We start from the raw sequence: 20,038 nt of genomic DNA, 5'->3' as shown, positions 1-20,038 counted from the left end.
GTGCCAGCGAGGTATTTAATATTGTGGATGATAAATTGTTTCTTCAGTGAAACATCAGATTAGTAAAAAAAAGAAGTATATTGAGACCCCATTGGTCCTGTCATCTTTACCACTGAACAGCAGAACCAGTGGCCTTGGGAACTGACTGACATTCACATATGTCACGTTCACCCTCTGGAGGCTGGGGGCATTTTATACATTTTACAAAAACATGTAAATTCACCTTTTAAAGGCGTTTGCATGTGACACACCCCCACGTGTTCTACATCAAACATTCCAGAACAATCTCAGCTCTATTCAATGAGGCTTTGTCCTCGCGCCGTGTTCTCTGCTCTCTGACTGACAGGCTGCTAATGAGCCTCACCTGTGAGGTGGGAGGTCCTTTGTGATTTACTGAGTGTTCATTGGTTGTTTTTTCCCCAAAATGTTGACAGACAATCGGATTGACCAATCACGGTGAAGGGTTCGTGTGACGAGTTCTTTCCGCGCTGCGTCCCCCGACACGTCGCCCCTCCGTTCCTCTGTGTCTCAGAGGGGGAGACGGGAGGAAGGAGGAGCAGGAGGAAACCCGACTGATTCATCCACGAGTTAAACTGATTTATGCTCCTTATTTTCGTGGAGAAATAATTGTTTTAAATACGGAAGCAGTGTTAAACCGTACTGCCGCGGTTTGACACTCGGTTTGAGTGTAAAAACTTCAACGAACACCGGAAGTAAACAAAGTTGCGTAAATTGCGTTAAAATATTCTAGTGCGTTAACGCGGCCAAATTAATCTCATAGATTAACGCGTTAACGCTGACAGCCCTAGTATATATATATATATATATACATATATAGATGTATATATGTATACATATATATATTCAATTCAGTTTATTTGTATAGCCCAATTTCACAAATTACAAATGTGTCTCGGAGTGCTTTACAATCTGTACACATAGACATCCCTGACCTTTGACCTTTGACCTCAAATCGGATCAGGAACAACTCCCAAATAACCCTTCAGGGGGAAAAGGTCAGAACCCTTGAGGAGAGAACAGAGGAGGATCCCTCTCCAGGATGGACAGAACAATAGATGTCATGTGACCAGAAGGACAGATTAGAGTTAAAATACATTCAATGAATGTGACAGAGTGTATGAATAGTTCATAGGAGGCATATTCGACGATGGAGACCTCCACGATCCATCAGATGGCGGTGGGGAGGAGGAGTGGGCGGAGTCTCAACAGTGGGCGGAGTCTCAACAGGACAGTGGCGTAGTCGGTAGCAGGAATTCCACGACCCAGACCTCGATGATCCATCAGGCAGATAGGATCTATGCCGTCTCATAGGGTCCGATGACCCCATGAGACGTGAAGTCACAAGGACTCCGGGGAGAAAGAGTTAGTAACGTGTGATTGAGAGATGAAAATTCATCCCTAAGGAGAGAGGAGAGGAGCTCAGTGCATCCTAAACGTCCTCCGGCAGCTATCAGCCTATAGCAGCGTCTCCAGTGGCTGGACCAGGTGAACCTGATTCAGCCCTAACTATAAGCTCTGTCAAAGAGGAAAGTCTTCAGTCTACATGAGGGGGCGGAGTCTGCCTCCAGGACTGAAGGTGGAAGCTGGTTCCATAGAAGAGGATCTTGATAACTAAAGGCTCTGGCTCCCATTCTACTTTTTAAGACTCTAGGAACTACAAGTAGTCCCGCATTTAGTGAGCGCAGCTCTCTAGTGGGGCAATATGGTACTACAAGCTCCTTAAGATATGATGGTGCATCACCAATCAAGGCTTTGTAGGTTAAGAGAAGAATTTTAAAAGTGATTCTTGATTTTACTGGGAGCCAGTGCAGAGCAGCTAGTGCAGGAGTGATGTGATCTCTGTTCTTAGTTTGGTGAGAACACGAGCTGCAGCATTCTGGATCAACTGGAGGGACCTAAGAGACTTATAGAGCAGCCTGATAATAAGGAGTTGACTTAAGATACTTATAGAGCAGCCTGATCATAAGGAGTTGACCTAAGAGACTTATAGAGCAGCCTGATCATAAGGAGTTGACTTAAGAGACTTATAGAGCAGCCTGATAATAAGGAGTTGACCTAAGAGACTTATAGAGCAGCCTGATAATAAGGAGTTGACTTCAGAGACTTATAGAGCAGCCTGAGAATAAGGAGTTGACCTAAGAGACTTATAGAGCAGCCTGATAATAAGGAGTTGACTTAAGAGACTTATAGAGCAGCCTGATAAGGAGTTGACTTGAGAGACTTATAGAGCAGCCTGATAACAAGGAGTTGACCTAAGAGACTTATAGAGCAGCCCGATCATAAGGAGTTGGCCTAAGAGACTTATAGAGCAGCCTGATCATAAGGAGTTGACTATAGAGACTTATAGAGCAGCCTGATAATAAGGAGTTGACTTAAGAGACTTATAGAGCAGCCTGATAATAAGGAGTTGCAGTAATCCAGTCTCGAAGTAACGGACGCGTGAACCAATTTTTCTGCATCTTTTTGAGACAAGATGTGCCTGATTGTTTAAATATTACGTAGATGAAAGAATGCAGTCCTTGAGATGTTCTTCACGTGGAGTTAAAGGACAAGTCCAGATCAAAGATAACGCCAAGATTCTTTACAGTGGTGTTGGATGCCAGGGCAATGCCGACTACAGAAACCACATCACCAGATCATTGATCTCTGAGGTGCTCAGGGCCGAGTAAAATTACTTCGGTTTTGTCTGAGTTTAACATCAAGAAGTTGCAGGTCATCCATGTTTTTATGTCTTTAAGACATGCTTGAATTTTACCGAGTTGGTTGCTCTCCTCTGGTTTTATCGATAGATATAGTTGAGTATCATCTGCATAGCAATGAAAGTTTATGGAGTGTTTCCTGATAATATTGCCCAAAGGAAGCATGTATAAGGTAAATAAAATTGGTCCAAGCACAGAACCTTGTGGAACTCCGTGATTAACGTTGGTGGTTATCGAGGCTCCTAAGGTCTAACAAGACCAGTACAGAGATGAGTCCTCTATCAGCACTGAGGTCTAACAAGACCAGTACAGAGATGAGTCCTCTATCAGCACTAAGGTCTAACAAGACCAGTACAGAGAGGAGTCCTCTATCAGCACTAAGGTCTAACTAGACCAGTACAGAGATGAGTCCTTTATCTGCTGCCATTAAGAGGTCATTTGTACTTTTCACCAGTGCTGTCTCGGTGCTGTGGTGTTTTCTAAATCCTGATTGAAATTTCTCAAATAAACTATTATGATGTAGAAAGTCACACAACTGATTTGCGACCACTTCCTCCAGGACCTTGGAGAGGAAGGGAGGTTAGAGATCGGTCTGTAGTTAGCCAACACCTCTGGATCCAGAGTGGGCTTCTTCAGGAGAGGTTTAATAACAGCCACTCTGAAGGAGTGTGGTACGTGGCCTGTTAGTAGAGACACATTGATCATATCTAATAGAGAGCCGCCAATTAAAGGCAAAACGTCTTTAAGGAGCCTCGTCGGGACGGGGTCCAAGAGACAGGTAGACGGGGTCCAAGAGACAGGTAGACGGGGTCCTAGAGACAGGTAGACGGGGTCCAGAGACAGGTAGACGGGGTCCAAGAGACAGGTAGACGGGGTCCAAGAGACAGGTAGACGGGGTCCTAGAGACAGGTAGACGGGGTCTAGAGACAGGTAGACGGGGTCTAGAGACAGGTAGACGGGTTCCTAGAGACAGGTAGACGGGGTCTAGAGACAGGTAGACGGGGTCCAAGAAACAGGTAGACGGGGTCCAAGAGACAGGTAGACGGGGTCCTAGAGACAGGTAGACGGGGTCCTAGAGACAGGTAGACGGGTTCCTAGAGACAGGTAGACGGGGTCCTAGAGACAGGTAGACGGGGTCCTAGAGACAGGTAGACGTGGTCCAAGAGACAGGTAGACGGGGTCCAAGAGACAGGTAGACATGGTCCAAGAGACAGGTAGACGGGGTCCAAGAGACAGGTAGACGGGGTCCAGGAGACAGGTAGACGGGGTCCTAGACACAGGTAGACGTGGTCCAAGAGACAGGTAGACGGGGTCTAGAGACAGGTAGACGGGGTCCAAGAGACAGGTAGACGGGGTCCAAGAGACAGGTAGACGGGGTCTAGAGACAGGTAGACGGGGTCCAAGAGACAGGTAGACGGGGTCTAGAGACAGGTAGACGGGGTCTAGAGACAGGTAGACGGGGTCCAAGAGACAGGTAGACGGGGTCTAGAGACAGGTAGACGAGGTCTAGAGACAGGTAGACGGGGTCCTAGAGACAGGTAGACGGGGTCTAGAGACAGGTAGACGGGGTCCTAGAGACAGGTAGACGAGGTCTAGAGACAGGTAGACGGGGTCTAGAGACAGGTAGACGGGGTCCTAGAGACAGGTAGACGGGGTCCTAGAGACAGGTAGACGGGGTCCTAGAGACAGGTAGACGGGGTCCGAGAGACAGGTAGACGGGGTCCTAGAGACAGGTAGACGGGGTCTAGAGACAGGTAGACGGGGTCCTAGAGACACGTAGACGGGGTCTAGAGACAGGTAGACGGGGTCCTAGAGACAGGTAGACGGGGTCCTAGAGACAGGTAGACAGGGTCTAGAGACAGGTAGACGGGGTCCAAGAGACAGGTAGACGGGGTCTAGAGACAGGTAGACGGGGTCCTAGAGACAGGTAGACGGGGTCCAAGAGACAGGTAGACGGGGTCTAGAGACAGGTAGACGGGGTCCTAGAGACAGGTAGACGGGGTCCAGAGACAGGTAGACGGGGTCTAGAGACAGGTAGACGTGTTAGAAGTAGAAACCGTTGACGATAATTGGTCACGGTTAATGGGAGAAAAGCCCTCCAAATATACAATATATATATATATATAACCCTAACCCTAACTCTCCTTCCTCCTTCCCTCCCTCTCCCCCCTCCCTCCTTCCCTCCCTCCTTCCTCCTCGCTCCTTCCCTCCCTCCTCGCTCCTTCCCTCCCTCCTTCCTACTCGCTCCTTCCCTCCCTCCTTCCTTCTCGCTCCTTCCCTCCCTCTCACCGCCTCCCTCCTTCCCTCCCTCTCACCGCCTCCCTCTCCCCCCTCCCTCCTTCCTCCTCGCTCCTTCCCTCCCTCTCCTCCCTCCTTCCTTCCTCCTCGCTCCTTCCTTCCTCCTCCCTTCCTCCTCCTCCTCCTCCTTCCTCCCTCCTCCTCCTCCTCCTCCTCTCCTCCTCCTCCCTCCTCCTCCTCCCCCTCTTCCTCCTCCCCCCCTCCTCCTTCCTCCTCCTGCTCCTCATCCTCCTTCCTCCTCCTCCTCCTTCCTCCTCCTGCTCCTCCTCCCTCCTCCTTCCTCCTCCTCTCCTCCTCCTCCTTCCTCCTCCTCCCTCCTCTCCTCCCTCCTTCCTCCTCCTTCCTCCTCCTCCTCCTCCTCGCCTTCCTCCCTCCCTCCTCCTCCTCCTTCCTCCTCGCTCCTTCCCTCCTCCTCCTCCTCCTTCCTCCCTCCCTCCTCCCTCCCCTCCCTTCCTCCTCGCTCCTTCCTCCCTCCTCCTCCTCCTCCCTCCTCCCTCCTCCTCCCTCCCTCCTCCTCCTTCCCTCCCCCTCCCTCCCTCCTTTCCTCCTCCCCTTCCCTCCTCCTCCTCCTCTCCTCCCTCCCCTCCTTCCTCCTCGCCCTTCCTCTCCCTCCTTCCTCCTCGCTCCTTCCCTCCCCCTCCCTCCTTCCTCCTCGCTCCTTCCCTCCCTCTCCATCCTTCGTCCTCGCTCCTTCCCTCCCTCTCCCCCTCCCTCCTTCCTCCTCGCTCCTTCCCTCCCTCCCTCCTTCCTCCTCGCTCCTTCCCTCCCTCTCCCCCCTCCCTCCTTCCTCCTCGCTCCTTCCCTCCCTCCCTCCTTCCCTCCCTCTCCCTCCTTCCTCCTCGCTCCTTCCCTCCCTCTCCCCCCTCCCTCCTTCCTCCTCGCTCCTTCCCTCCCTCCTTCCTCCTCGCTCCTTCCCTCCCTCGCCCTCCTTCCTCCTCCTCCTCTCCCCCCCTTCCAGGAGACTCCCCCCCAGGTCTTTCCAAGGAGATCGCCAGCGCTCTGTCCCACGTGCCGGGCTTTGAGATGGACCCGTTCTCGCTGGAGGACCCTCTGAGGATGGACCCTCTGGCTCTGGACCTACTGGACCGGGACCTGATGCTGGCGGACCCCGCGGTGGAGGACTCGTTCCGGTCCGACCAGCTGAAGTGACCGCCCCCCCGCTTTGAGAACCGGAGGTGGGGAGTCCAGAACCAAGTCCAGAACCAGAGCTTTCCTTTGGGACCCGAAGCGTACCAGTCCTTTTCACATCCAGGTCCGTGAGACCGGTCTACCAGAACCAGGTGTACTGGTTCTGAAATTAAACAAGACAAAACATTTCACCTTTTACATTTTCTCACATCTGCTTTTTATTTTTCTTTAAATATATAATATAATATTAATTTCTATTCAATTAAATTCAATTCAGTTTATTTGTAGAGCCCAATTTCACAAATTACAAATTTGTCTCGGAGTGCTTTACAATCTGTACACATAGACATCCCTGCCCCAAAACCTCACATCGGACCAGGAAAAACTCCCAAATAACCCTTCAGGGGGAAAAAAAGGGAAGAAACCTTCAGGAGAGAACAGAGGAGGATCCCTCTCCAGGATGGACAGATGCAATGTGTACAGAAGGACAGATTAGAGTTTAAATACATTTCAATGCAACTTGGAACGATTCACAGAGTGGACTTGGACCTGGTCCACCTGGTCCACCTGGGTCTCCTGGGGGAACCAGAGGACCTCGGGACCCTGAAGGCTGGAACGTTCTGACGGACATTTTATGACCAAAGTGCCAAAAGACAATCGCTTTTTATAGAGGAACAGGTTTTATCCTCAATTAATTGACCAATTATTGTTCTCAATTAATTGTCAATAATTGATTGTCTACAAATAGTGAAGAAATGTCTCGCTGACGTCTTCTTGTCTTGTCAACCAAAGGACCGATGACCGGTTAGAGGAGAGGACACGAGGAAGACGTTGGTTTACACGACGAAGAACAAAGATGATTCATATCCATTAGTTCAGAGTGGATCGTGTCGGACATGAAAGACGTGAAGACGTCATCGTCGGACCCGATGGATCCAAGAAAAGTGATGACGAGAACAACCGTTATGAGGCACCACGGTGTACTCTGTGTCACGGTGTACTCCGTGTCACGTGTCATAAAACCCAAATGCAGTGTTTGAGAGCAGTTGTTTGCCCTTTGACCAGAGTCACTGTGATTGACAGCCATAAGCCCCGCCCCTTTCTACCTGCACTTGCTGCCCTGTGTTTTCAGCCCCCTGGAGGCCGGAGCAGAGATACATATCTTTATGCAACCTTTATTATTAATGATTTTGACTATAAAGTTTTATTTTTTAAACAAAGTGGTCTGACTCTGTATGTATATAATTACTGATATAATATCTTAAACAAAAGTAAATAAAGTATAAATATTTAAGATGAGAGAAGAAAAACAACATCTTTTGTTTTACAAAGGTTCTCTTTTAATTCTTTGTTCACATTTCAATCATCTTCATCAGCGTGTCAAAGGAGGAGGAGGAGGAGGACTGAAGGGTTTCCAAACATGGGGGCGGGACCCCCATTAGGGGCGCAGGAAAGAAACATTTAGATTATTTTTTTATTCCTCAAGTAAAGATTATAAAACAAATGAAGATTATTTTGGGGGAAAAACCCTTTTAATTAGAATAGGTTGTGAAATGTGAACTTCTGCACAAACGTTATTTATTGAATTGATTCGTCAACAAAAGAAAAAGTAAGGTTTGATCATAAATATGTTTTATTGGGTATTATTATTTTATCTTAATTTAACAAGTCAAACAAATACAAATATTAAAAGAAAGCTGAATTCTGCTTGTTAAAATATTTGATTGATTTATGTTTTGAATGGAATTGAATTGTGTGGTTCTTGTGGTATGGAGGGTTCTGTTGACTGGAGGGTTCTGTTGACTGGTTCCTGTGGTATGGAGGGTTCTGTTGACTGGTTCCTGTGGTATGGAGGGTTCTGTTGACTGGTTCCTGTGGTATGGAGGGTTCTGTTGACTGGTTACTGTGGTATGGAGGGTTCTGTTGACTGGTTCCTGTGGTATGGAGGGTTCTGTTGACTGGTTCCTGTTGACTGGAGGGTTCTGTTGACTGGTTACTGTGGTATGGAGGGATCTGTTGACTGGTTCCTGTGGTATGGAGGGTTCTGTTGACTGGTTCCTGTGGTATGGAGGGTTCTGTTGACTGGTTCCTGTGTTATGTAGGGTTCCTGTGGTATGGAGGGTTCTGTTGACTGGTTCCTGTGGTATGGAGGGTTCTGTTGACTGGTTTCTGTGGTATGGAGGGTTCTGTTGACTGGTTCCTGTGGTATGGAGGGTTCTGTTGACTGGTTCCTGTGGTATGGAGGGTTCTGTTGACTGGTTCCTGTGGTATGGAGGGTTCTGTTGACTGGTTCCTGTGGTATGGAGGGTTCTGTTGACTGGTTCCTGTTGATTCAAGATTCAAGATTCAAGATGTTTTATTTGTCACATACACACACAGGGTGTGCAGTGAAATGAAAGTGGCAATGCTCAGCAGGAATGTGCAAGGGCAACAAGTACACACTATTTACAAATAAAAAACAACACAATATTTACAGTAAGTGTGTGTGTGTGTGTGCCTAAGAGGGGCAGTTGTGTGGGTCTATGTGGGGGTCCTGGTGAGGTCGGAGTTCACAATCCTGATGGCCTGAGGAAAGAAACTCCGTCTCAGTCTCTCTGTTCTTGCAGCGTGACTACGGAGGCGCCTGCCTGACCGCAGCAGCTGAAACAGTCTGTTGTTGGGGTGGTGAGGATCCTTCATGATCCTGCCGGCTCTGGTTCTGCACCTCCTGGTGTACAAGTCCTGCAGGGTGGGAGTGTAGTTCCAATAGTGCGCTCAGCCGAACGCACTACTCTCTGCAGAGCCTTCCTGTCCTGAGCGGAGCAGTTGCCAAACCAGGCTGTGATGCTTCCTGTCAGGACGCTCTCTACAGCTCCAGAGTAGAAGGACTGAAGGATCCTCTGGGAAACTTTAAATTTCCTCAGCTGCCTGAGGTGGTAGAGGCGCTGCCTTGCCTTTCTCACCAGAGTGTCTGTGTTCGTTGACCATGTCAGATCCTCGGTGATGTGGACTCCCAGGTATTTATACCCGCTCACCCTCTCCACAGTAGTCCCGTTAATCCCCAGTGGTGAGTACGTCCTCTGTTGTTGTACCCTCCTAAAGTCCACAATCAGCTCCTTAGTTTTGGTGACATTCATGATGAGGCTGTTGTCCTGGCACCAGAGTGACAGATCAGCAACTTCCTCCAGGTAGGCCTTCTCGTCGTTGTCGGAGATCAGGCCCACCACCACTGTGTCATCCGCAAACTTGATGATGGTGTTGAGCTGAACCTGGCCACACAGTCATGTGTGTACAGGGAGTACAGTAGGGGCTGAGGACGCAACCCTGGGGATCCTGTGTTCAGGGTGAGGGATTTGGAGGTGTGTCTGCCCACCCTGACCACCTGTGGCCTGGCGGTCAGGAAGTCCAGGATCCAAGCACACAGGGGTGTTCAGTCCCAGCTCAATCAGCTTGCCGGCCAGTCTGGAGGGACTATGGTGTTGAAAGCTGAACTATAATCAATGAACAGCAGTCTCACATAGCCCCCTCTGGCTGTCCAGATGAGAGAGTGTGGTGTGCAGTACCTGGGAGACAGCATCATCCGTGGATCTGTTTGGGCGATAAGCAAACTGCAGCGGGTCCATGGAGGAAGGAGGAAGGCGCAGATGTAGTCCTTTATCAGCCTCTCAAAGCATTTCATGACCACCGAGGTGAGGGCCACGGTCGGTAGTCATTCATACATGCTGGAGAAGCATTCTTGGGCACAGGGACAATAGTGGATCTCTTGAAGCAGGCGGGGACCACGGACTCAGCCAGGCAGAGGTTGAATATTGTGGTGAACACTGGAGCTAGCTGGTTAGCACAGGTCTTCAGTACTCGCCCAGATATGCCATCTGGACCTGCAGCTTTCCTGGTGTTCACCCTCAACAGAGCCCTCCTCACACTGTGCTCGGTCACAGAGAGTGTGTGTTCATCCCCAGCGGTAGAACTCACCTCGGCTATGCTAACGGTGTTGTTGTTAGCCGGCGAGCTAGCGCTGTTGTTGCTAGCCTCAAACCGTGCATAAAATGAGTTCAGGTCGTCCGCTAGGGATGCGTCGGCACTCACCATTGCGCGGGGTCTGCTCTGGTAGTTTGTGATAGTCCGTAGCCCCTGCCATAGGCGCCTGGTGTCGCGCTGCTCCATCTGTGATTCCACTCTGTCTCGGTACCTCCTTTTGGCGTCCTTCACCGCCCTCCTCAGTCCATAGACCGCTGCCTTGTACTCGTCCATGTTGCCGGATACAAGACCGGAGTTATAGGCAGCAGTACGGGCGTTCACAGCTTCACGGATGGATCTATCAACCCACGGCTTTTGGTTAGGAAAGTCCCTAACTTTTACCGTGGGGACGATGGTGTCCGTTAGCGTTGCTATGAGGCTCATTGCTACTTCCGCAAACTCGCTGACGTCACTGGAACTGGATTGGATCATGTCCCAGTCGACGATACTCAGAGCGTCCTGTAGCTCAGCCTCTGATTGGTCAGACCACCGCATTACGTTCCTCGTCACTACCGCTTCCCGCGCGATCCTTTGTTTATACTCCGGAAGCAGAAAAATGGCGGCATGGTCTGATTTCCCTAACGGAGGGAGAGAGACAGCCTTGTAGCCTCTCTTGAATGGCGAGTAGCAGTGGTCCAACGTTCTTTCCCCTCTGGTAGCACACGTAATGTGCTGGTGAAAGTTCGGCATGACTTTTTTTAGGTTTGCCTTGTTAAAGTCCCCAGCCACCACCACAGCCGGGCCGGGATACTTGTTCTGATGCCGACATAACACATCATGTAGGTCCGATAGTGCTACGCCGGTGTCCGCTTGTGGTGGAATGTAGACGGCTGTGGTGATGACCGAGCTGAACTCCGGGAAGGTAGAATGGACGGCATGAGATCGTCAGATGTTCCAGGTTCGGCGAGCAGGAACGAGAAAGAGTCTTAATGTTCTTGGGGTCGCACCACATGTTGTTCGTCATGAAGCAGACCCTCCACCCTTAGATTTACCAGACTCTTCCGTCCTGTCTGCACGGAAAACAGAGAAGGACTCGGTTGGGCATATGACTCGATCCGCACCAGCGGGGTCAGCCAAGTTTCCGTCAGACAAAAGATGTTACAATCCGCATGTCCCGTTGGAATCTGATCCTTGCCCTAAAATCATCCATCTTATTTTCCAGAGACTGGACGTTAGCAAGAAGGATGCTGGGCAAAGGTGGACGGTGGGCTTGAACTCTCAGTCTGTTCCGAATTCGCTCCGTTTCCTCGATGTTTCGTCGTCTCCCGTAGTAGCGGCTCCACTGTTGTTGTTGCGGTTGCGGTTTGTTCTCTGCCCTGACGCTGGAGGGTTCTGTTGACTGGTTCCTGTGGTATGGAGGTTTATGTTGACTGGTTCCTGTGTATGGAGGGTTCTGTTGACTGGTTCCTGTGGTATGGAGGGTTCTGTTGACTGGTTCCTGACTGGAGGGTTCTGTTGACTGGTTCCTGTGGTATGGAGGTTCTGTTGACTGGTTCCTGTGGTATGGAGGGTTCTGTTGACTGGTTCCTGTGGTATGGAGGGTTCTGTTGACTGGTTCCTGTGGTATGGAGGGTTCTGTTGACTGGTTCCTGTGGTATGGAGGGTTCTGTTGACTGGTTCCTGTGGTATGGAGGTTCTGACTGGTTCCTGTGGTATGGAGGGTTCTGTTGACTGGTCCCTGTGGTATGGAGGGTTCTGTTGACTGGTTCCTGTGGTATGGAGGGTTCTGTTGACTGGTTGTGGTATGGAGGGTTCTGTTGACTGGTTCCTGTGGTATGGAGGGTTCTGTTGACTGGTTCCTGGTATGGAGGGTTCTGTTGACTGGTTCCCTGTGGTATGGAGGGTTCTGTTGACTGGTTCCTGTGGTATGGAGGGTTCTGTTGACTGGTTCCTGTGGTATGGAGGGTTCTGTTGACTGGTTCCTGTGGTTCTGTTGACTGGTTCCTGTGGTATGGAGGGTTCTGTTGACTGGTTCCTGTGGTATGGAGGTTCTGTTGACTGGTTCCTGAGGTTCTGTTGACTGGTTCCTGTGGTATGGAGGGTTCTGTTGACTGGAGGGTTCTGTTGACTGGTTCCTGTGGTATGGAGGGTTCTGTTGACTGGTTCCTGTGGTATGGAGGGTTCTGTTGACTGGTTCCTGTGGTATGGAGGGTTCTGTTGACTGGTTCCTGTGGTATGGAGAGTTCTGTTGATTGGTTCCTGTGGTATGGAGGGATCTGTTGACTGGTTCCTGTGGTATGGAGGGTTCTGTTGACTGGTTCCTGTGGTATGGAGGGTTCCTGTGGTATGGAGGTTCTGTTGACTGGTTCCTGGTTCCTGTGGTATGGAGGGTTCTGTTGACTGGTTCCTGTGACTGGTTCCTGTGGTATGGAGGGTTCTGTTGACTGGTTCCTGTGGAATAGAGGGTTCTGTTGACTGGTTCCTGTGGTATGGAGGTTCCTGTGGTATGGAGGGTTCTGTTGACTGGTTCTGTTGACTGGAGGGTTCTGTTGACTGTGGTATGGAAGGATCTGTTGACTGGTTCCTGTGGTATGGAGGGTTCTGTTGACTGGTTCTTGTGGTATGGAGGGTTCTGTTGACTGGTTCCTGTGGTATGGAGGGTTCTGTTGACTGGTTCCTGTGGTATGGAGGGTTCTGTTGACTGGTTGGAGGTTCTGTTGACTGGTTCCTGTTGACTGGAGGGTTCTGTTGACTGGTTCCTGTGGTATGGAGGGTTCTGTTGACTGGTTCCTGTGGTATGGAGGGTTCTGTTGACTGGTTCCTTTGGTATGGAGGGTTCTGTTGACTGGTTCCTGTGGTATGGAGGGTTCTGTTGACTGGTTCCTGTGGTATGGAGGGTTCTGTTGACTGGTTCCTGTGGTATGGAGGGTTCTGTTGACTGGTTCCTGTGGTATGGAGGGTTCTGTTGACTGGTTCCTGTGGTATGGAGGGATCTGTTGACTGGAGGGTTCTGTTGACTGGTTCCTGTGGTATGGAGGGTTCTGTTGACTGGTTCCTGTGGTATGGAGGGTTCTGTTGACTGGTTCCTGTGGTATGGAGGGTTCTGTTGACTGGTTCCTGTTGACTGGTTCCTGTGGTATGGAGGTTCTGTTGACTGGTTCCTGTTGACTGGAGGTTCTGTTGACTGGTTCCTGTGGTATGGAGGGTTCTGTTGACTGGTTCCTGTGGTATGGAGGGTTCTGTTGACTGGTTCCTGTTGACTGGAGGGTTCTGTTGACTGGTTCCTGTGGTATGGAGGGTTCTGTTGACTGGTTCCTGTGGTATGGAGGGTTCTGTTGACTGGTTCCTGTTGACTGGAGGGTTCTGTTGACTGGTTCCTGTGGTATGGAGGGTTCTGTTGACTGGTTCCTGTGGTATGGAGGGTTCTGTTGACTGGTTCCTGTGGTATGGAGGGTTCTGTTGACTGGTTCCTGTGGTATGGAGGGTTCTGTTGACTGGTTCCTGTGGTATGGAGGGTTCTGTTGACTGGTTCCTGTGGTATGGAGGGTTCTGTTGACTGGTTCCTGTGGTATGGAGGGTTCTGTTGACTGGTTCCTGTGGTATGGAGGGTTCTGTTGACTGGTTCCTGTGGTATGGAGGGTTCTGTTGACTGGTTCCTGTGGTATGGAGGGTTCTGTTGACTGGTTCCTGTGGTATGGAGGTTCTGTTGACTGGTTCCTGTGGTATGGAGGGTTCTGTTGACTGGTTCCTGTGGTATGGAGGGTTCTGTTGACTGGTTCCTGTTCCTGTGGTATGGAGGGTTCTGTTGACTGGTTCCTGTGGTATGGAGGGTTCTGTTGACTGGTTCCTGTGGTATGGAGGTTCTGTTGACTGGTTCCTGTTGACTGGAGGGTTCTGTTGACTGGTTCCTGTGGTATGGAGGGTTCTGTTGACTGGTTCCTGTTGACTGGAGGGTTCTGTTGACTGGTTCCTGTGGTATGGAGGGTTCTGTTGACTGGTTCCTGTGGTATGGAGGGTTCTGTTGACTGGTTCCTGTGGTATGGAGGGTTCTGTTGACTGGTTCCTGTGGTATGGAGGGTTCTGTTGACTGGTTCCTGTGGTATGGAGGGTTCTGTTGACTGGTTCCTGTGGTATGGAGGTTCTGTTGACTGGTTCCTGTGGTATGGAGGGTTCTGTTGACTGGTTCCTGTGGTATGGAGGGTTCTGTTGACTGGTTCCTGTGGTATGGAGGTTCTGTTGACTGGTTCCTGTGGTATGGAGGGTTCTGTTGACTGGTTCCTGTGGTATGGAGGTTCTGTTGACTGGTTCCTGTGGTATGGAGGGTTCTGTTGACTGGTTCCTGTGGTATGGAGGGTTCTGTTGACTGGTTCCTGTGGTATGGAGGGTTCTGTTGACTGGTTCCTGTGGTATGTAGGGTTCCTGTGGTATGGAGGGTTCTGTTGACTGGTTCCTGTGGTATGGAGGGTTCTGTTGACTGGTTCCTGTGGTATGGAGGGTTCTGTTGACTGGTTCCTGTGGTATGGAGGGTTCTGTTGACTGGTTCCTGTGGTATGGAGGGTTCTGTTGACTGGTTCCTGTTGACTGGAGGGTTCTGTTGACTGGTTCCTGTGGTATGGAGGGTTCTGTTGACTGGTTCCTGTGGTATGGAGGGTTCTGTTGACTGGTTCCTGTGGTATGGAGGGTTCTGTTGACTGGTTCCTGTGGTATGGAGGGTTCTGTTGACTGGTTCCTGTTGACTGGAGGGTTCTGTTGACTGGTTCCTGTGGTATGGAGGGTTCTGTTGACTGGTTCCTGTGGTATGGAGGGTTCTGTTGACTGGTTCCTGTGGTATGGAGGGTTCTGTTGACTGGTTCCTGTGATGGAGGGTTCTGTTGACTGGTTCCTGTGGTATGGAGGTTCTGTTGACTGGTTCCTGTGGTATGGAGGGTTCTGTTGACTGGTTCCTGTGGTATGGAGGGTTCTGTTGACTGGTTCCTGTGGTATGGAGGGTTCTGTTGACTGGTTCCTGTGGTATGGAGGGTTCTGTTGACTGGTTCCTGTGGTATGGAGGGTTCTGTTGACTGGTTCCTGTGGTATGGAGGTTTTGTTGACTGGTTCCTGTGGTATGGAGGGTTGTGTTGACTGGTTCCTGTGGTATGGAGGGTTCTGTGGTATGGAGGGTTCTGTTGACTGGTTCCTGTGGTATGGAGGGTTCTGTTGACTGGTTCCTGTGGTATGGAGGGTTCTGTTGACTGGTTCCTGTTGACTGGAGGGTTCTGTTGACTGGTTCCTGTGGTATGGAGGGTTCTGTTGACTGGTTCCTGTTGACTGGAGGTTCTGTTGACTGGTTCCTGTGGTATGGAGGTTCTGTTGACTGGTTCCTGTGGTATGGAGGGTTCTGTTGACTGGTTCCTGTTGACTGGAGGGTTCTGTTGACTGGTTCCTGTGGTATGGAGGGTTCTGTTGACTGGTTCCTGTGGTATGGAGGTTCTGTTGACTGGTTCCTGTGGTATGGAGGGTTCTGTTGACTGGTTCCTGTGGTATGGAGGGTTCTGTTGACTGGTTCCTGTGGTATGGAGGGTTCTGTTGACTGGTTCCTGTGGTATGGAGGGTTCTGTTGACTGGTTCCTGTGGTATGGCGGGGTCTGTTGACTTGTTCCTGTGGTATGGAGGTTCTGTTGACTGGTTCCTGTGGTATGGAGGGTTCTGTTGACTGGTTCCTGTGGTATGGAGGGTTCTGTTGACTGGTTCCTGTGGTATGGAGGGTTCTGTTGACTGGTTCCTGTGGTATGGAGGGTTCTGTTGACTGGTTCCTGTGGTATGGAGGGTTCTGTTGACTGGTTCCTGTGGTATGGAGGGTTCTGTTGACTGGTTCCTGTTGACTGGAGGGTTCTGTTGACTGGTTCCTGTGGTATGGAGGTTCTGTTGACTGGTTCCTGTTGACTGGAGGGTTCTGTTGACTGGTTCCTGTGGTATGGAGGTTCTGTTGACTGGTTCCTGTGGTATGGAGGGTTCTGTTGACTGGTTCCTGTTGACTGGAGGGTTCTGTTGACTGGTTCCTGTGGTATGGAGGTTCTGTTGACTGGTTCCTGTGGTATGGAGGTTCTGTTGACTGGTTCCTGTGGTATGGAGGGTTCTGTTGACTGGTTCCTGTGGTATGGAGGGTTCTGTTGACTGGTTCCTGTGGTATGGAGGGTTCTGTTGACTGGTTCCTGTTGACTGGAGGGTTCTGTTGACTGGTTCCTGTGGTATGGAGGGTTCTGTTGACTGGTTCCTGTGGTATGGAGGGTTCTGTTGACTGGTTCCTGTGGTATGGAGGGTTCTGTTGACTGGTTCCTGTGGACTGGAGGGTCCTGTTGACTGGTTCCTGTGGTATGGAGGTTCTGTTGACTGGTTCCTGTGGTATGGAGGGTTCTGTTGACTGGTTCCTGTGGTATGGAGGGTTCTGTTGACTGGTTCCTGTGGTATGGAGGGTTCTGTTGACTGGTTCCTGTGGTATGGAGGGTTCTGTTGACTGGTTCCTGTGGTATGGAGGGTTCTGTTGACTGGTTCCTGTGGTATGGAGGGTTCTGTTGACTGGTTCCTGTTGACTGGAGGGTTCTGTTGACTGGTTCCTGTGGTATGGAGGGTTCTGTTGACTGGTTCCTGTGGTATGGAGGGTTCTGTTGACTGGTTCCTGTGGTATGGAGGGTTCTGTTGACTGGTTCCTGTTGACTGGAGGTTCTGTTGACTGGTTCCTGTGGTATGGAGGTTCTGTTGACTGGTTCCTGTGGTATGGAGGGTTCTGTTGACTGGTTCCTGTGGTATGGAGGGTTCTGTTGACTGGTTCCTGTGGTATGGAGGGTTCTGTTGACTGGTTCCTGTTGACTGGAGGTTCTGTTGACTGGTTCCTGTGGTATGGAGGTTCTGTTGACTGGTTCCTGTGGTATGGAGGCATCTGTTGACTGGTTCCTGTGGTATGGAGGGTTCTGTTGACTGGTTCCTGTGGTATGGAGGGTTCTGTTGACTGGTTCCTGTGGTATGGAGGGTTCTGTTGACTGGTTCCTGTGGTATGGAGGGTTCTGTTGACTGGTTCCTGTGGTATGGAGGGTTCTGTTGACTGGTTCCTGTGGTATGGAGGGTTCTGTTGACTGGTTCCTGTGGTATGGAGGGTTCTGTTGACTGGTTCCTGTGGTATGGAGGGTTCTGTTGACTGGTTCCTGTGTTATGTAGGGTTCCTGTGGTATGGAGGGTTCTGTTGACTGGTTCCTGTGGTATGGAGGGTTCTGTTGACTGGTTCCTGTGGTATGGAGGGTTCTGTTGACTGGTTCCTGTTGACTGGAGGGTTCTGTTGACTGGTTCCTGTGGTATGGAGGGTTCTGTTGACTGGTTCCTGTGGTATGGAGGGTTCTGTTGACTGGTTCCTGTGGTATGGAGCATTCTGTTGACTGGTTCCTGTGGTATGGAGGGTTCTGTTGACTGGTTCCTGTGGTATGGAGGGTTCTGTTGACTGGTTCCTGTGGTATGGAGGGTTCTGTTGACTGGTTCCTGTGTTATGTAGGGTTCCTGTGGTATGGAGGGTTCTGTTGACTGGTTCCTGTGGTATGGAGGGTTCTGTTGACTGGTTTCTGTGGTATGGAGGGTTCTGTTGACTGGTTCCTGTTGACTGGAGGGTTCTGTTGACTGGTTCCTGTGGTATGGAGGGTTCTGTTGACTGGTTCCTGTTGACTGGAGGGTTCTGTTGACTGGTTCCTGTGGTATGGAGGGTTCTGTTGACTGGTTCCTGTGGTATGGAGGGTTCTGTTGACTGGTTCCTGTTGACTGGAGGGTTCTGTTGACTGGTTCCTGTGGTATGGAGGGTTCTGTTGACTGGTTCCTGTTGTCTGGAGGGTTCTGTTGACTGGTTCCTGTGGTATGGAGGGTTCTGTTGACTGGTTCCTGTGGTATGGAGGGTTCTGTTGACTGGTTCCTGTTGACTGGAGGTTCTGTTGACTGGTTCCTGTGGTATGGAGGGTTCTGTTGACTGGTTCCTGTGGTATGGAGGGTTCTGTTGACTGGTTCCTGTTGACTGGAGGGTTCTGTTGACTGGTTCCTGTGGTATGGAGGGTTCTGTTGACTGGTTCCTGTGGTATGGAGGGTTCTGTTGACTGGTTCCTGTGGTATGGAGGGTTCTGTTGACTGGTTCCTGTGGTATGGAGGGTTCTGTTGACTGGTTCCTGTTGACTGGAGGGTTCTGTTGACTGGTTCCTGTGGTATGGAGGTTCTGTTGACTGGTTCCTGTGGTATGGAGGGTTCTGTTGACTGGTTCCTGTGGTATGGAGGTTCTGTTGACTGGTTCCTGTGGTATGGAGGGTTCTGTTGACTGGTTCCTGTGGTATGGAGGGTTCTGTTGACTGGTTCCTGTGGTATGGAGGGTTCTGTTGACTGGTTCCTGTGGTATGGAGGGTTCTGTTGACTGGTTCCTGTGGTATGGAGGGTTCTGTTGACTGGTTCCTGTGGTATGGAGGGTTCTGTTGACTGGTTACTGTGGTATGGAGGGTTCTGTTGACTGGTTACTGTGGTATGGAGGGTTCTGTTGACTGGTTCCTGTGTTATGTAGGGTTCCTGTGGTATGAAGGGTTCTGTTGACTGGTTCCTGTGGTATGGAGGGTTCTGTTGACTGGTTCCTGTGGTATGGAGGTTCTGTTGACTGGTTCCTGTTGACTGGAGGGTTCTGTTGACTGGTTCCTGTGGTATGGAGGGTTCTGTTGACTGGTTCCTGTGGTATGGAGGGTTCTGTTGACTGGTTCTGTGGTATGGAGGGTTCTGTTGACTGGTTCCTGTGGTATGGAGGGTTCTGTTGACTGGTTCCTGTGGTATGGAGGGTTCTGTTGACTGGTTCCTGTGGTATGGAGGGTTCTGTTGACTGGTTCCTGTGGTATGGAGGGTTCTGTTGACTGGTTCCTGTGGTATGGAGGGTTCTGTTGACTGGTTCCTGTGGTATGGAGGGTTCTGTTGACTGGTTCCTGTGGTATGGAGGGTTCTGTTGACTGGTTCCTGTGGTATGGAGGGTTCTGTTGACTGGTTCCTGTGGTATGGAGGGTTCTGTTGACTGGTTCCTGTGTTATGTAGGCTTCCTGTGGTATGGAGGGTTCTGTTGACTGGTTCCTGTGGTATGGAGGGTTCTGTTGACTGGTTCCTGTGGTATGGAGGGTTCTGTTGACTGGAGGGTTCTGTTGACTGGTTCCTGTTGACTGGAGGGTTCTGTTGACTGGTTCCTGTGGTATGGAGGGTTCTGTTGACTGGTTCCTGTTGACTGGAGGGTTCTGTTGACTGGTTCCTGTGGTATGGAGGGTTCTGTTGACTGGTTCCTGTGGTATGGAGGGTTCTGTTGACTGGTTCCTGTGGTATGGAGGGTTCTGTTGACTGGTTCCTGTGGTATGGAGGGTTCTGTTGACTGGTTCCTGTGGTATGGAGGGTTCTGTTGACTGGTTCCTGTGGTATGGAGGGTTCTGTTGACTGGTTCCTGTGGTATGGAGGGTTCTGTTGACTGGTTCCTGTGGTATGGAGGGTTCTGTTGACTGGTTCCTGTGTTATGTAGGGTTCCTGTGGTATGGAGGGTTCTGTTGACTGGTTCCTGTGGTATGGAGGTTCTGTTGACTGGTTTCTGTGGTATGGAGGGTTCTGTTGACTGGTTCCTGTTGACTGGAGGGTTCTGTTGACTGGTTCCTGTGGTATGGAGGGTTCTGTTGACTGGTTCCTGTTGACTGGAGGGTTCTGTTGACTGGTTCCTGTGGTATGGAGGGTTCTGTTGACTGGTTCCTGTGGTATGGAGGGTTCTGTTGACTGGTTCCTGTTACTGGAGGGTTCTGTTGACTGGTTCCTGTGGTATGGAGGTTCTGTTGACTGGTTCCTGTGGTATGGAGGGTTCTGTTGACTGGTTCCTGTGGTATGGAGGGTTCTGTTGACTGGTTCCTGTGGTATGGAGGGTTCTGTTGACTGGTTCCTGTGGTATGGAG

The 20,038-nt window shown here is 50.5% G+C and overlaps 1 protein-coding gene across 1 annotated transcript in view; it reads left to right on the top strand.

The window, feature by feature from the left end:
- The window catches only part of LOC130213083 (CREB-regulated transcription coactivator 2-like), a 38,526-nt gene extending 31,086 nt beyond the window's left edge, over nt 1-7,440 (top strand). The window contains exon 15 of the mRNA XM_056444505.1: nt 5,977-7,440. Coding sequence (XP_056300480.1) covers nt 5,977-6,167 — 191 coding nt within the window. The 3' untranslated portion in view covers nt 6,168-7,440. The remainder of the gene's footprint in view (nt 1-5,976) is intronic.
- Nucleotides 7,441-20,038: the final 12,598 nt, after the last annotated feature.

This window comes from Pseudoliparis swirei, chromosome 22, assembly GCF_029220125.1.
Source record: "Pseudoliparis swirei isolate HS2019 ecotype Mariana Trench chromosome 22, NWPU_hadal_v1, whole genome shotgun sequence".
Taxonomy (NCBI): Eukaryota; Metazoa; Chordata; class Actinopteri; order Perciformes; family Liparidae; genus Pseudoliparis; species Pseudoliparis swirei.
The sequence above is the reverse complement of the archived record's forward strand: the minus strand, read 5'-3'. Positions and strand labels throughout refer to the sequence as shown.